We start from the raw sequence: 14,241 nt of genomic DNA, 5'->3' as shown, positions 1-14,241 counted from the left end.
ACTCTAACTTAAACTAGGAGCAAATGAAAGAGAGCTTGGAAATTAACAGAAGAAATGGCTTTTAAAGCCTATTATTGACAGAATAGTGTGTAGAAAATTATTTAAACAAAGCCAGTAAATGCATTCGGCTGTATCACTAAAGCAACTGGATCATCGAAAGACAATTGTTCTCTTAAATTAATACAGAAAAAGAGCAAGTATTTAAAGCAAACTAGCACTGCAATATCAGATATATCATTTTTTTATGGCAGAAGGTTTTTTTTCAAAAGAATTAGTTTAACAATGTTACAAGTTCAAACTTTGTGAATGACACTATAGTTTTCTTGCATTGTAGCAACATTATTTTACCCAGATAAGCAAAAAAGAAATATTATAGTCTTGCCTGCAAGATATAAAGCAGTAACTTTAACATTTTTACACAAAAAGATCATTTTGAAATATGTATTTTTAAGGGAAACTAGGAGTGATTGTGGTAAAGTGGAAAGAAGAAGTTGAACATCTGTGAATAATAAAACTTATTTTTACAAATATAATGTGAACTGATGACATTTTTACATATAAGGTATCCGCTAATGAGCTGATGTATAATATTTTTTGTTTCAGATTTCCAAGCTACATACTCAACATTAGTCTGCACTGATATCTATGTGGCTCATCTAAACAAATTTAGGCTACATTTCTATACACATTTACTTGTGAGTAAGTCCACTAGTGGTGCTTGCATATGAGCAGACATTCATAGGATTGTACTGTTAATTTTAAACACAAAATGTAAAATACACTATCTAGAAATTGTTGTTTATTATTATTCATGTTGACGATTTCTGAATTTGCTGATGAATCTCTTGACCTTCTGACATTTTAAAAGGTAACATTTTTTAAAAAGTCGTGGTACTGAAATTACATTAGTTTGCAAAACATACCCACCGTTTAAAGTATTTAAGGGGGTTAAACAAAAACGCAAACGCTTAATGCAACATTAAGCATGTGAAATAAAAACTTGATTGCCTAGGAAGCATGCTATGCTGTTACCCTAGTGACAAGTTAAAAAAAAAAAGGAAAGGAAAAAGACTGCAAGCTGAATGGCTGTATGATATGAAATTAAAATGTTTCACATTGAACAATCCAAAATGAATTGGGAAAGGTTAGAGCAGAGGAGGGAGAAATCAATTCTCCAATGGCAATGGTGAATAGAAAAGAAGTATGAATAGGATTTGCCAGTGGGGCGCAACAGCTGCCAAATATCCTGCAGCCAAAGAACTACAATAATACTGATGAAGTGTGCAAGAGCTTTAGGAATCGTTGCAGGGAGCAGAGGAGTACTCTAACAATAATGTCCCATCCAGCTCCTGCAGCAGAATCAAAGGAAAGATTCATCTTCAGAATTGCAACCCCCCACCTACAAATATGCATAAGAAAACTCGTATACAAAACTCACTTCCTTAGCAACCAGGATCCAAAATGCCACAGAACTAGTTCCATGAGCCAAAGGACTCTTAAGACTTCCCTTTCTTTCAAACCAGACGCCACATTTTCGAAAGCTTCAAAAAATAATAACCGAAAGCTTCAAAAACACTTTACAGTATGACATCACATGGGGTCAACGGTCCAGACCAAACAAAAGGTTTCTAAAAAAAATCCTTTACCCATGCTTCAGTCCTCAGGCCAAATGAAGCAAACATACTAGAGATCTGAAAACAGTATGTGCACCTAGAGATTGTGAGGAGCCAACTATTTCTCCCAACCCAACCCAAAATGGCCTGCTTAGGCGACAGCATGTGATGAGATAACTAGTCCTTATCTCTGATGTGTTTCAAGGTTCAAGAGGCTCTGCAGTAAAAAATGCTCAACTACTGAACATGTGAACAGCTGAGTAAATGCTCAGCTAGTGGCGGTCTGCTGTATTCTCATTGTTATATTTTTTTGCTGTAGTTTGGTTGATGTTTTAGTTAATTAACATTTTATTGTATAGAGTGATAAGATGCAAGCCATCAGTGGAACTGATGAGGAATGGAACATTTAGCCATACTCGTGGCAAAGACTAAAGCTCAATACTGACCTTTCTCTCATCCCAAGAGAACCATAATGTAAACATCGCAGTTAGTGATAGCACCATAGAAAACTATTGCATGCAAGACAGCCATTGCATTATATAATCAAAGCAATGTGTTTATAGAGTTTTCAGTTTAACAGTGGCAAAAAATTCATGAAAGATAAATCTTGGGCCACAGAGACAAGGGTTGTAGAGGTGCCAGGCCCAAACCTTAGGACCCCTTAAATTAGAGACTGGGAAATTGTGTTCCTTCAGATGTTGCTAGACTACAACTCCTGTCTTCCCTGACTATTTCTCATGATGGCTCCAAATGATAGAAGCAGAAATCCAACATCATAATAGTCACTGGTTGCCCACCCCTGGATTAAACCGTACCTTTGTAACGTGCAAAGAAGGGGAACTACCAGGTACAGCTTGAGAGCCTAGTGTCCTGTGCATTTTCTCTAACTTGAATAAAAATTTACAGACCTCTGCTTTGAATACACTAATTATCAAATGCAGCACAAAGCTTATTAACTAAAGTAGTGTAAAAGTGTAAGTGGGAAATCCTCGATTAACATCTCACTTCATCCATAAACCAAATAGAATACCATAGGTGAGTCACACGTTTGACCTTCCTGAGAAATATCTGGTTCCTTTGGGCAGTCCTTACCCCTTCTAGCTTCTAATATTTGATCTGGTTGAGAAATAAAATGGCATATCCTTGTTCAGGAACAGTTCAAAGGATTTAGGGCAGAACAACTCTAGGTTTGTACTGGCCAATGCATATTTGGAGTCTTGGGTGGAATGAGTAGACCAGAAATGATAGCTGCTTGCAACCATATCCTTAGAGACAGGGGCAGAGGAAAGGGGGTGCGGTGGGTGTGGGCCGCCCTGGGTATCACCACTGAGGGGGGTGACAAAATGCCAGGCGGCACTCACCACAGGGCCTGTAGTGTGCCCAAGCCACACGTCTCTCCTGGGAGTGACGCGGTGACTTGAGTGCCTGCGTGCTCCACGCTGCCCCAAATGGTCGGATGTCCCACGGAGCGTCCTGCTCCGGCTGGCCCCACCCCTGGGCGCAGGGCATGTGAGCCGCCCCAGGTGCCCAATCGGCTCGCTCCACCACTGCTTAGAGATGCAGGCAGGTTGGCCAATAGAGATAGAGACTAAGGACAGGCTTACATGATATTTCAGTAAACGTAACAGGCTATACTCTCCACCACAGCCACCCAACCGCACAGGAATGTTACGAAAGAATTACTGTGATGGCGTGAAATCTCTGTACATAAATCCTAATATATTATTATTAAATGACACTTCCTGAATTTTGCATCATTTGTTCTGTTAGCCTGTTTTTATTCTATTAAAATTACATTCCAAAAATTTGCGTCCCTTCCCATTCTCTTTGCCCCAATAAATATATATTCTAATCACCATTCACTTAAAGCTAATTTGAAACCGTATCACAACTGTTCACATAATGGTAATGATGAATCTAAAAATATTCAGATAAACTATTGTGAAAGTGTTATGGGCGCAGAAATGCAAATGCTCATGGGGATAACAATATAACTGTGGCTATTTCAAATACATTATGTATTTACATTTAATATTTTTCATTTCAGTGATCTCTGTTTGAAGTGCTGAATGCAATTTACAATCTTTAAAAGATGTATTCTGAAGATACTTTAAGAGAGGCATCTATTAGCTCCATTTTACAATTCAAAAATAAATAAATCCAACATTACAAAGCATACCAGAGGGGTGTGGGAGCAGACAACGCAGGCAAGACCTCTCAATGGCAAGTTCCTTTGTCTTTAAAAGGACAAAGGTTTAAAATGTCCTCGTTTTAAACACAGAGCCCATTTTTCCTCAAGCATGCTACATCGGGTAATACAGGCATGCAGCAAACCGTGGATTTTTCCAAGCTATGAATGATGGGAGGCCAAAACCAATAGAGAAATTAGGAAAATAAGCTTTGCAGCCAACACAAGCAACACATAGGAAGTGCTGTAGGCAATCGGCTTTGGAAGTGTAAACATTACATTAGTAGACCCAAGAGAGGACCACACCTGGAGCACTTGCTCTCCTATTCCCCCGTCCAAACTGCTAATGAAAATAAAGACTCCCATTAGTTGAACATCACTTTTAGTTTGAGAGATCTTGGCTACACCAAACAAGCTAGATTCTCTCAAGCCAAACTATGTCCACTGGAAACTGTATCATAATCTGACACCATGATAACCGCAGGATTGTTGTTTTATCGCCTAATGTAAAAATGACTTGACGCAATGGATGGCACCCACTTGACAATAAACCAACCTATTGAAAAAATACGGTAAATGCTACGTATAATGGTTCAAAACAGTGCAATATATATTCACAGCTACTTCCTGTAAGAAATCTGTGCCCCTGTTATCCAGGAAGCCTATTATCACATTGACCCACGTGATATCAAGCATTTAGATAATTACTTAGAAAAGAGAAATCTGCTGCAATTTTTCCTAAGAAAAAGAATGCTTGAAAAGCTACCTTTAAAACTGATCAAATAAAAATATTTTTTTAAAAAAAGTTCTGAACTGAATTAATAGGAAGCAAAAATACACACTTCTCTTGCCGTAATTGCAACAGACACCCTAATGACGGTAAACACCTTTTTTTTAGCATGCAACCAGATTTCCCCCACAAAATAGGAAAGAACTGTAGTCGAGGCCAGAGCCACCTTTACACACTGCCCTCACCCCAACCAACTGCACATCCAGCATGGTCCTCCGCTGATGTTACTGTACAGTTGGGCCAAGGGGTGGAGGTAGTAAAAGAATGTGAGGTAGAAGAGCAGTAGTAAAAGACAAGAAAGGGACAATCGCCCCTATGTCTACCACCCATTCCAATGAGTCACCCAAATCACAATGCCCCACAAGCCAATAATAATCAGGTGGAGCAAAAGTCAGCAGCAGTTATAAAGCCTGCTGTTGTTTTTAACTCCACTTATTTTTCTGAGAAAATCAATTGTGTATTGTTTTTGTTGATAAATCAGCTTCACTGGCCAAGACAAATTCTGCAATTGGGTTATTGTTATAGTTCCCCAAGGTTTACATACACAAAAATGGTTATAAAAGAAATACACATTACAAATCATTAATAAGGACAGAAGAAAACTCTGCCTGATCAGAAAGTGGTCCATTAAGTGCAGCATCTTGTTCTCACAATGGCTAACGAGATGCTTAGGAGAAGCCCACTAGCAGGACCCGAGTGCAGTTTCCAGCAACTGGTATTCTGAAGCACAACCCCTCTGACGTGTAGAGATTTCTGTGCAAAGCAGACCGACAGTAACTAATGCTAACTATGTCCTTTAGTCCTCCATTGGTTAGACAAACAGACATGTTCTCCAATGCATTATCAGATATGTAACATGGTACAAGCACATGTTAAGGGCTGATGAAGTATACCTCAGCAGGTTTCTCTTTTCTTTTTTCTGCAAAAAGTTGCAGCCATTAATCTGCAATTTATTTTTTACTGCAGTCAGTATTTATTAAGAACCCTTTTAGTAAAAAAACAGGAAAACGTTGTTAGTTGTCATAATCACTGAGGACAGACCGAAAGGTAAATGGGTTTAAATTGCAGAGAGATAGGTTTAGGTTCATTATCAACAAGATTTTCTGACATAAGAGGAGGCAGACAATGGAATATAATCACAAAAAAGGGGGTCAGAGATCTCCATCACCGGATTTTTTTCCCCTGTTGTGCATGCAACACAAACAACTTGAATGTAAGTGGATTTTCTTCCTGACAGATGAGTCCAAATGACAGGCCTGGCAATCCTAAGGTTTTGTCTGCTAGTCTGCTTTCATTAGGAAATGTTATAGCTATTATCAACAAAGCAAACTGAGAGCATAGCTGGCTCAAAAAAAAGTAAACAAATCGTTCAAAATTCACTATATCGGAAAAGCTTGATATTTGGCCTGGAACACAAACAAGAACTGCCAGTTCTCCAATACTTATCGCACTTGACTCAAGACAAAAGTTGCAAAGCACAACTAAGAGAGCAAGGTGAAGAAGGTAAGCGTATCTGACACGATATCGACTTAAGTAAACCCTTTCATGATGTCCAACAGAGGTGGCTAATGCTCCTATAGCTAGAGAGGTCATGCTTTCTTCCCACAGGAAATAGTAACGGAAATAAGATAATAAGGGAGGCTATATTTTCCTATATGCCTAGAGAGTTTGCATTGCAAAATGCTGTGTATTTATTATATAGCAATATTTGTATTTTGGAATTTGGGTTGGGGTTCCCCCCCTTTATAAGGTATTCTGTTAAATCACAAGTGCTGTTTGAATTAGGGATGCTGTTATTTTAAAAACAAAAACAAAGCTGCTTTGTTTAACAAGTCAGCTTCATGACCGATGGTTAATGGAATCAGATTTGGTTTTAAATCAGGGTCTTTGGTTCAAATGTAAAACCAGGCCAGGTTTCTACCAAAACGAAACTAAGCTCTGCCATGCTAGATAAGGAGACAGGAGGGGAGGTGTGTGAGCCCAACACTTTACTCACATTCATTCAGACTTCTCCATGAACTATGGCTTAGCATTATATATCAGTATGGCCTATGGCATGGTCACTAACCTTTCTTTCCATGAATAAAGGGAATTTTCAGGTGAATTTTTCATTTCCCACTAACCAAAGGGATCTTTTCACGAGCACAACTCACCATGTCACTATGATTAGGGTTGAAACAGTTAATTTACACACGTTCAAGGTTTTGCACACATCTAGTAAAATCTCAAAACGTTTTTCTTTGAAAAACAGGCTCACATGACATCATCACAAACTGTCCCTGAAATTTTAAATTTCAGCAGCAGATTGCCAGAGATGACTGCTGTCTGGGAAGCACAAGCTTGTTGGACAAGTGGAACTAGTTGCGTGATCTTCTGTATCCTGGTCTACGTCTATGCTACCTTTAACGCCAAAATCATTTCAAGCAGGAAATAGTCGCCTATTTAAAATAATTTGGTAACTGGTGGTACAGGGTTAGGTACCCTTTTTATTTTAAAAAAGAAAAGAAAAAAGTCTTATTGCATCAGTAGAATTCAGGGGGGGAATCATGAAATCTTGCAAATTCTGATCAGTTCCTCTGTCTATGCAAAAGCACCATTAATAAATGTAAATCTGAAGAAGTGTGCATGCACACAAAAGGTTATACCCAGAACAAACTTAGTTGGTCTCTAAGGTGCTACTGGACAATTTTTTATTTTTATTTTTTATTTTGACTGTGTCAGACCAACACAGCTACCTACCTGAACCATTAATAAAGTGAGTCAGTATACATGACTTTCTACAAACAAACTTACCTTGGCGTTCCCAGAAATCTCTGTGATCTAAGTCGTTCAATCACATACAAAGACGCCGCTGTTACGAGTAGCTCCCTTTTTTCAGAGTCCTTCAACGTGTGTCCTAAGATTTCAAAATCAATTTTCAAAACTGTAATATGCATCAGAACCAATTTTACAAGATTTCATACCCTGCCCTTCAGTTCAGCAATAATTCTCAGGGCAGCTTAAAAAATGGATAAAACATAAATAACAGCAAAGAAAAAAAGGTGTAAAAACCAGTAGCAATCAGATTTAAATGTTTTAGAAGCCTAAAAAAAAGAGAGATATTTGCCTGACACTTGGCATTCCTCCCTGAGGAGAGAATTCCAAATGTTGGGTTCTACCACCAAGAGGTCTATGTCCACGGTGATTACCCACCTCACCTCAGAAGGCAGGAGAACTTAAAATGTGCATCTAAGTAGGTCTTCATCTGTCAAGCAGGTTTGATTAGGAGTAGGCAGTCTTTTAGATATCTGGGTCTCCAGCTTACCTTACTCTCACGCCCCACTTAGAAATTTCCCCCATTAGCCCAGTGGACATTCCGAGCAGAAACACTATCTACATTTGATCCAAATTCAGAAGGACTCTGCAACAAAGCATCTTCAGCACCAAATTCCAGCGCTTTACTAATGAACCAATCCTTTACCTTTACCTTTAATGAACCAATACCAACAATAAATGTCAAGCACATTCCTACAATGGAAGAACTGGATTGCAACTACAGCATTGCAAAGCATCCTGCGACTCAATTCTGCAGCTGATAATAAATTTGGGTGGGTATGTAAACCTCTTGAAGCAGCAAAGGTTTCAGTTCTTTACTTGATAAAGCAAAGACTTGATAAAGCAAAGACAGTTCCTAGTAGGAAGCCACATGTCTCAGGGCCTAATCACAGGATTGTGGGAAATGTAAAGAGGCATCTGTGCTGTTACGGAGCTTCTGGGTGTTATTCAGAGAGAAGTATGAGCCAGGTCGTAAGCAGCATCCACACTGCTCTTGTGTTGCTTTTGCCATGGTTACCCAGGGCATCAGCCCTTGAGCAAACTTACTCTGGGTGCTGTAACATACTAAAGCATGGTACAAGAAATAAAAGAAGCAATGAAAATTGCATTAAAATCCATACAACATCTAGCTTAAAGGTAAAGGTAAAGGGAGCCCTGACCATTAGGTCTAGTCGTGACCAACTCTGGGGTTGCGGCGCTCATCTCGCTTTATTGGCCAAGGGAGACGGCGTACAGCTTCCGGGTCATGAGGCCAGCATGACTAAGCCATTTCTGGCAAACCAGAGCAGCACACGGAAACACCGTTTACCTTCCCGCTGCAGTGGTACCTATTTATCTACTTGCACTTTGACATGCTTCCGAACTGCTAGGTGGGCAGGAGCAGAGACCGAGCAACGGGAGCTCACCCCGTCGCGGGGATTCGAACTGCCGACCTTCTGATCAGCAAGTCCTAGGCTCTGTGGTTTAACCCACAGTGCCACCTGCCTCCCAGCATCTAGCTTAACCCATTACAATTCCTACAACAGGCAGAAAATTCATAAAGTGGCCCAACAAGACTCTCAGCTATTTTCAAGTGGTCCATGGAGAAGAAAGTGTGAAACCCACTGGTAAGAAAAATCTGTTTGCTGCCTGTGAGATCTTGGCCTCTTCTCCTGCCTAGAAGATACATGAAAGAGGACTATAGGAGGGAGTTCTGCCACCTGAGCATCCCTGCTTGAGAAAAATGCCCACCAAGAGCTCCCCTTTAGAGCTATGGCAGCTGCTCGCCGCAAAATGTCCTGGGCTTTGAAGATACAGATGTGTACATGAAGATCCTGCATGAAATACCCTCTGTGTAAACTGTGGGGAGGGGGTTCATTAATAGCTAATAGAACACTTGTTTCATAATATACTATTATCTTTTTGGATCCTCTTCCAAACCAAAAGGTTGCAATAGTATTTTGTTTGAATGTAGAGAAGTAAAGTAGAAACATTTTAACCTTCACCTATTTAAAGTTTGGGATCTTACTGGTTACAGGATTTGCAATACTTTATTATATAGAAGCCTATCGTAAATCCGTCACTGCAGCATTCAAAGCAAAAGAAATAATGCCTTTTTTAAAAAGCTGCTTTGTGTTGATGAAAGCTGACACATGAGGAACATATACACTTGAAAATTAGCCTGAACATGTGTCAAGTACTCCACTCCAAGTAAAAATTTAATTAAAAGTTGCCAGCTGAGGTTAATAGGAAAGCTGTCAAGATATTTCATAGAATTAAAAGAAGTTGTAAAAAAAAATGTTTATTTTATTGATCCTTGAATTTTAAAAAATCTTGGGGATTTTTTCTAACACATGGGTAATTTGCGTTATACAAGCCTATTAGTAAAAGCATCATAATCAGACACCATATTTTTGAACATAAAAGGAATGGTTGATCTCAATGAGAAACAAGGCACAGTAGAAATGTATTCCTGAAACTGACAGCTCCATTTATACAAATGGGTACAGGATTTCACACACCCAGAACTGGGAGGGTGAAGTACCCTGCTACTCCCCCCCTCACGTCCGTTCACCCTATTTTCCTATTTCATTGGGTAGTATTGCTAATATTTGAAGGATTTCCACTCCAATTTCATGGGTCCATTACCAGGTGGCTTTTCTCTAGTTGACCTCACTTTATACTGAATCACATGCAGAAAATACCATGAGGAGTAGAAGTACACATACTTTTATAGTGATTTCCACAAGTCTAATGGCACTAAATATTACTGTAGTAATCACAGAAATCACGACATTCTTTCACCACCAGTTTACACCAGTTATATGTATATTTTTGCCTGAAGACAATCACAGTGATAAAATGTACATATACAGGTAGGACCTTTATCTTTAATTAATACAATGTATTCAACAGCACCTAGCTGTTATTTAGTACTTAGCAAACATTATATAAATCAGTTTTGAGAGAGGAACTCTCTTTAAAGTTTATACACCTTTTTGGCTTATGCTATAGTGCAATGGAAGGTTTTCCTAAAGATGTTATGCAGCCATACAAAATATAAACTCAAAACTGTAAACCCAATAACCTAAAAAAAACACCCATGATTCAAAATTAGTGGCTTCTAAGTCATAATTTTGGAAGCTTCTTCCATTTCATTAACAGTACTATGAATTTGGGTCACGCAATACCTTCAATTTATTAAATTGATTGTTACCAAATCTGTTGATACAAAGAGCAGAATGAGTAAACTGGTAATTAGTACTCTACAAATTCATGAGGGGAACATTATTGGGTTAAGAATAGGACCTTATCTCATGGGAGAAAATAGAAACGATATATTTGGGAAGTTAAGAGAAGATCATCATAATTTGTTGTTCTACATGTTATGATCTGCTATTTATGATGCCACAGGCTGTAGCCTTCACCATGAGAGGGATAGTTGAGGAAACCAGCTAACATAGCCCCATCTGTAGTACTCACTTTTGCCTAACAAGTGGAAGTACCGTATTTTTCGCTCTATAAGACACACCAGACCACAAGATGTCTAGTTTTTGGAGGAGGAAAACAAGAAAAAAAATATTCTGAATCTCAAAAGCCAGAACAGCAAGAGGGATCGCTGCACAGTGAAAGCAGCAATCGCTCTTGCTGTTCTGGCTTCTGGGATAGCTGCGCAGCCTGCATTCGCTCCGTAAGATGCACACACATTTCCCCTTACTTTTTAGGAGGGAAAAAGTGAGTCTTATAGAGCAAAAAATACGGTATTTATTTTCTGGCTGTCTCAACTAAATAGCCCTATAACCTCTGAAACTTTGGCTGTGCACATGCTCCCATTTCCTCTTCATCCAGTGTGCTTTCACTGGATCTGGGCCTTATTCGGGTTGAGGTGGCCATCTGTCATGGATGCTTTAGTTGAGATTCCTGTATTGTTGGGGGTTGGGGCTAGATGGCCATGAGGATCCCTTCCTACTCTACAATTTTATGCTTCTACAGGACAGATCCAGATTGTAACAGGTCAGGTTGAGCAGCCCAGAGTCATCCAGGATTGTCAGCGGATGGACTGTTAGGCAGGAGAGGGAAGAAGGCAGAGAAACTGCAAAGAAGAAACCACTTGTAAAGAAAAAGCACCACACAGGATCAGACCCTCCTGATAAGCAGGAAGTTCTGACGCTGCGCCCACCCCCTCCCAACCCTATTTTAAAAGAGAGTTTTAAAAACCCTTAACACACACTCACCCTAAATTACTTTGGGGGTGCATCTGTATCATGGGGACAAAGGAGGCCCAGATCAGCCTAATCTGGGGGTAACAATTTGGGACCACAGGGTGGATGGGGCAATCCATGCACAGCCCCATTACTTACTGAACCAGTTAACTCACTGTACTGTGGGTAGTATGGTAAAGAAGCTGGGAATGGGAGAAAAGAGGAAGGCATCAGATATAGGTTGAACCAGTAACAAATTGAGATTTTACTAAGGATTTTGAAAACCAGCAATTTAACCCTTGTTGTGATATTTCCAGAAGAAATTGGGAACTGCAGGTCTGGAAGGGCTAAATTACAACTCCCAGGATTCTTTGCTTTAAATGTATGGTATGTACGTAGCCCTGGTCTAGGCTTTCCCTACATTAGCTATGATCACAATTTCAGCTCATTATAACTCATTTTTAATTTTTAATTTTATTTATTCAACGAGATTTATATACCGCTTGATTGTAATAAAACGCATTAGCAGTGCAGCATCTAGTCTTCTTGTTTTTGGCTTTCGTCCTTCTTAACTGAGTCTTCTCAGTCCTGACTTCTTCGGATTTCTAGCTTTTCCCTCTCTCTTGAGTTTCCCAATTTGCCAACACTAACATTTCTCTTGCCCACTTTACTTAGATACACGACTGCTCCCTTGTCCACAGTTGTTAGTCAATCAGAATACTGGTAGTTTGTTTTAAGTTTCTAGTTCCCATAATTTTCTCCCCCCACCCCCTTTTAAGTTTCATTTCCCTGAGCTGCCCTTCTGAACTTCCTGTGACCTCTTAAACACCATGGCAAAAACAGCCTTTAAACATAAAGCAGCCATTTAAAAGCTAAGAACAAAATGGTTGAACAGATGCATTCCTTCACAACATATGACTTGGTATAAAGCTTCGGTTACACAGCCCAAGCTGTGCAGCACTCACACATTGCCAAAATATAGAAAATGCATCACCAAAACACAGTATACAAATGGGGGGGTGACCTGCAAACGCGTTTAGAGGAAAATGTAGAAATAATTGCTATCATTTAAATAGAATTACAATACATCCCACCATATTGGGGAAGACTGTGACCTGTCTGCTGTACAAGTGCTGTTTATGGGCAACTTCAAGACCTCTACTCTCCCTTCTTATGGTTCATTATTGTTAAACCAGACTAGACAGCCCCTCAAACAGAGGAAGACTTCAAATAGAGGACTATAAAGTAGGATACATGGCCACCCTAACAATCACTAATTTAAGAAGAGAAAAATATATTCCCCGCCTCAACAGCTGAACTGTGAAACAAATATTCACTTTTACTATTTAGCTATCACTACAGTAACAAAAGTGAAGCATATATGGGAATCTTATAAAATCTCTCCTTGCTTACAAGATTTAACATCTTTTGGAACCCAGCCACGGTAAATTCTCTCTTTCAGAAGACCTTTTCTTACTGTCTATATTCTTCTAACTCATAGTCAAAGTCTCTCCAAAAGCCATGTCCTGAGTCCACTTTCGATTAATATTATACTAATTAAATGGTTTATTAGTGTAAATGAAATAAATTAGGAGTGCTCTTCCAGCTCTTGGTAAATCCTTTGGACTGAATAAGTACCCAACTTGCCATCATGCAGACTTCCAATGAGAAATAGATTCCTGGAACACAATGTAGTCAATGCTTTCACAGAATGCCAGCATTTATTAACAGCATGCCAGACTTTACTAGCTGAGGATGGGTTCGGAACCAGGCCACTCTCTTAAATCAACAGATCTTGCTATGGGGGAAAAAAGTTTCACTTCAAAGCAACATCGACTGGGTTCCAAAAACCCAACTTGAATTTTCGTCTCCCTGGAAGTTGAAGGAAACTATTGCTTTCATTTTCAAATACACTATTATTTTTAAAAGTAAAATTAGGGAGACCAAAAAGCCAAGTTCAAAGAATAATTAGAAAACCATTTCAGAGGAAATTTTCACACATGACCCCACCCCCAGCCATCCCTGCTCCCAGCCAAATGCTGAACATTTCCATTAAGGACCAACCTTTAAAGCCATCAGGATACACGTCTGGAAGAAATTTTGTGTTGATGTCTCCCTGGACAAAGCGTGGATGGATGATCACTTCCCGTAGTAATGCAATATTGTGGGCCACACCTGGAAGCACAGTAATATTTAGACATCTTAGATTATTAATGAATGCTGAAATAACAAAGGGTACCTGGAATAGAATGGACATGCTCTGCAGAAATATTTGGAGTGCTGGTGTTTGGAGTAGGTGGACAACTCGGAGCACCCTAACAATAATGAAAGATCCAGATGCAAAATGTATGGATAAATGTTATTTTACAGTATTGCACTGTCATTCAGCTTGGAACTTACAGTTACACACAACAAATATTAAAGTGGTGCATATAGCCAAGTTGCAAAACTCTTCAGTCTTTCTGTGTTCACTTTGGGCTGAAACATTTCTAAGCCATTTTCTCCTATATTGTGATATTATTGTTATTGTTATTTTATGTTGTTCTTCCCCCTTAAACACTGAGACACAGCCTATACATCTTACTGATATAGCTTAAGAACCAATTCTTAAACAATGAACACTTCAAAACTTTTTATATTGTAAGATGCTGGGGA

The 14,241-nt window shown here is 39.3% G+C and overlaps 1 protein-coding gene across 1 annotated transcript in view; it reads right to left on the bottom strand.

The window, feature by feature from the left end:
- PCCA (propionyl-CoA carboxylase subunit alpha) overlaps positions 1-14,241 on the bottom strand; it is a 223,243-nt gene that overhangs the window by 94,838 nt on the left and 114,164 nt on the right. The window contains exons 17-18 of the mRNA XM_083610671.1: positions 13,651-13,761; positions 7,385-7,487 (exon numbers count right to left, since the gene is read on the bottom strand). Coding sequence (XP_083466797.1) covers positions 7,385-7,487; positions 13,651-13,761 — 214 coding nt within the window. The remainder of the gene's footprint in view (positions 1-7,384; positions 7,488-13,650; positions 13,762-14,241) is intronic.

The sequence above is a fragment of the Podarcis filfolensis genome, assembly GCF_964270895.1.
Source record: "Podarcis filfolensis genome assembly, chromosome: 4".
Classification (NCBI taxonomy): Eukaryota; Metazoa; Chordata; class Lepidosauria; order Squamata; family Lacertidae; genus Podarcis; species Podarcis filfolensis.
The sequence above is the reverse complement of the archived record's forward strand: the minus strand, read 5'-3'. Positions and strand labels throughout refer to the sequence as shown.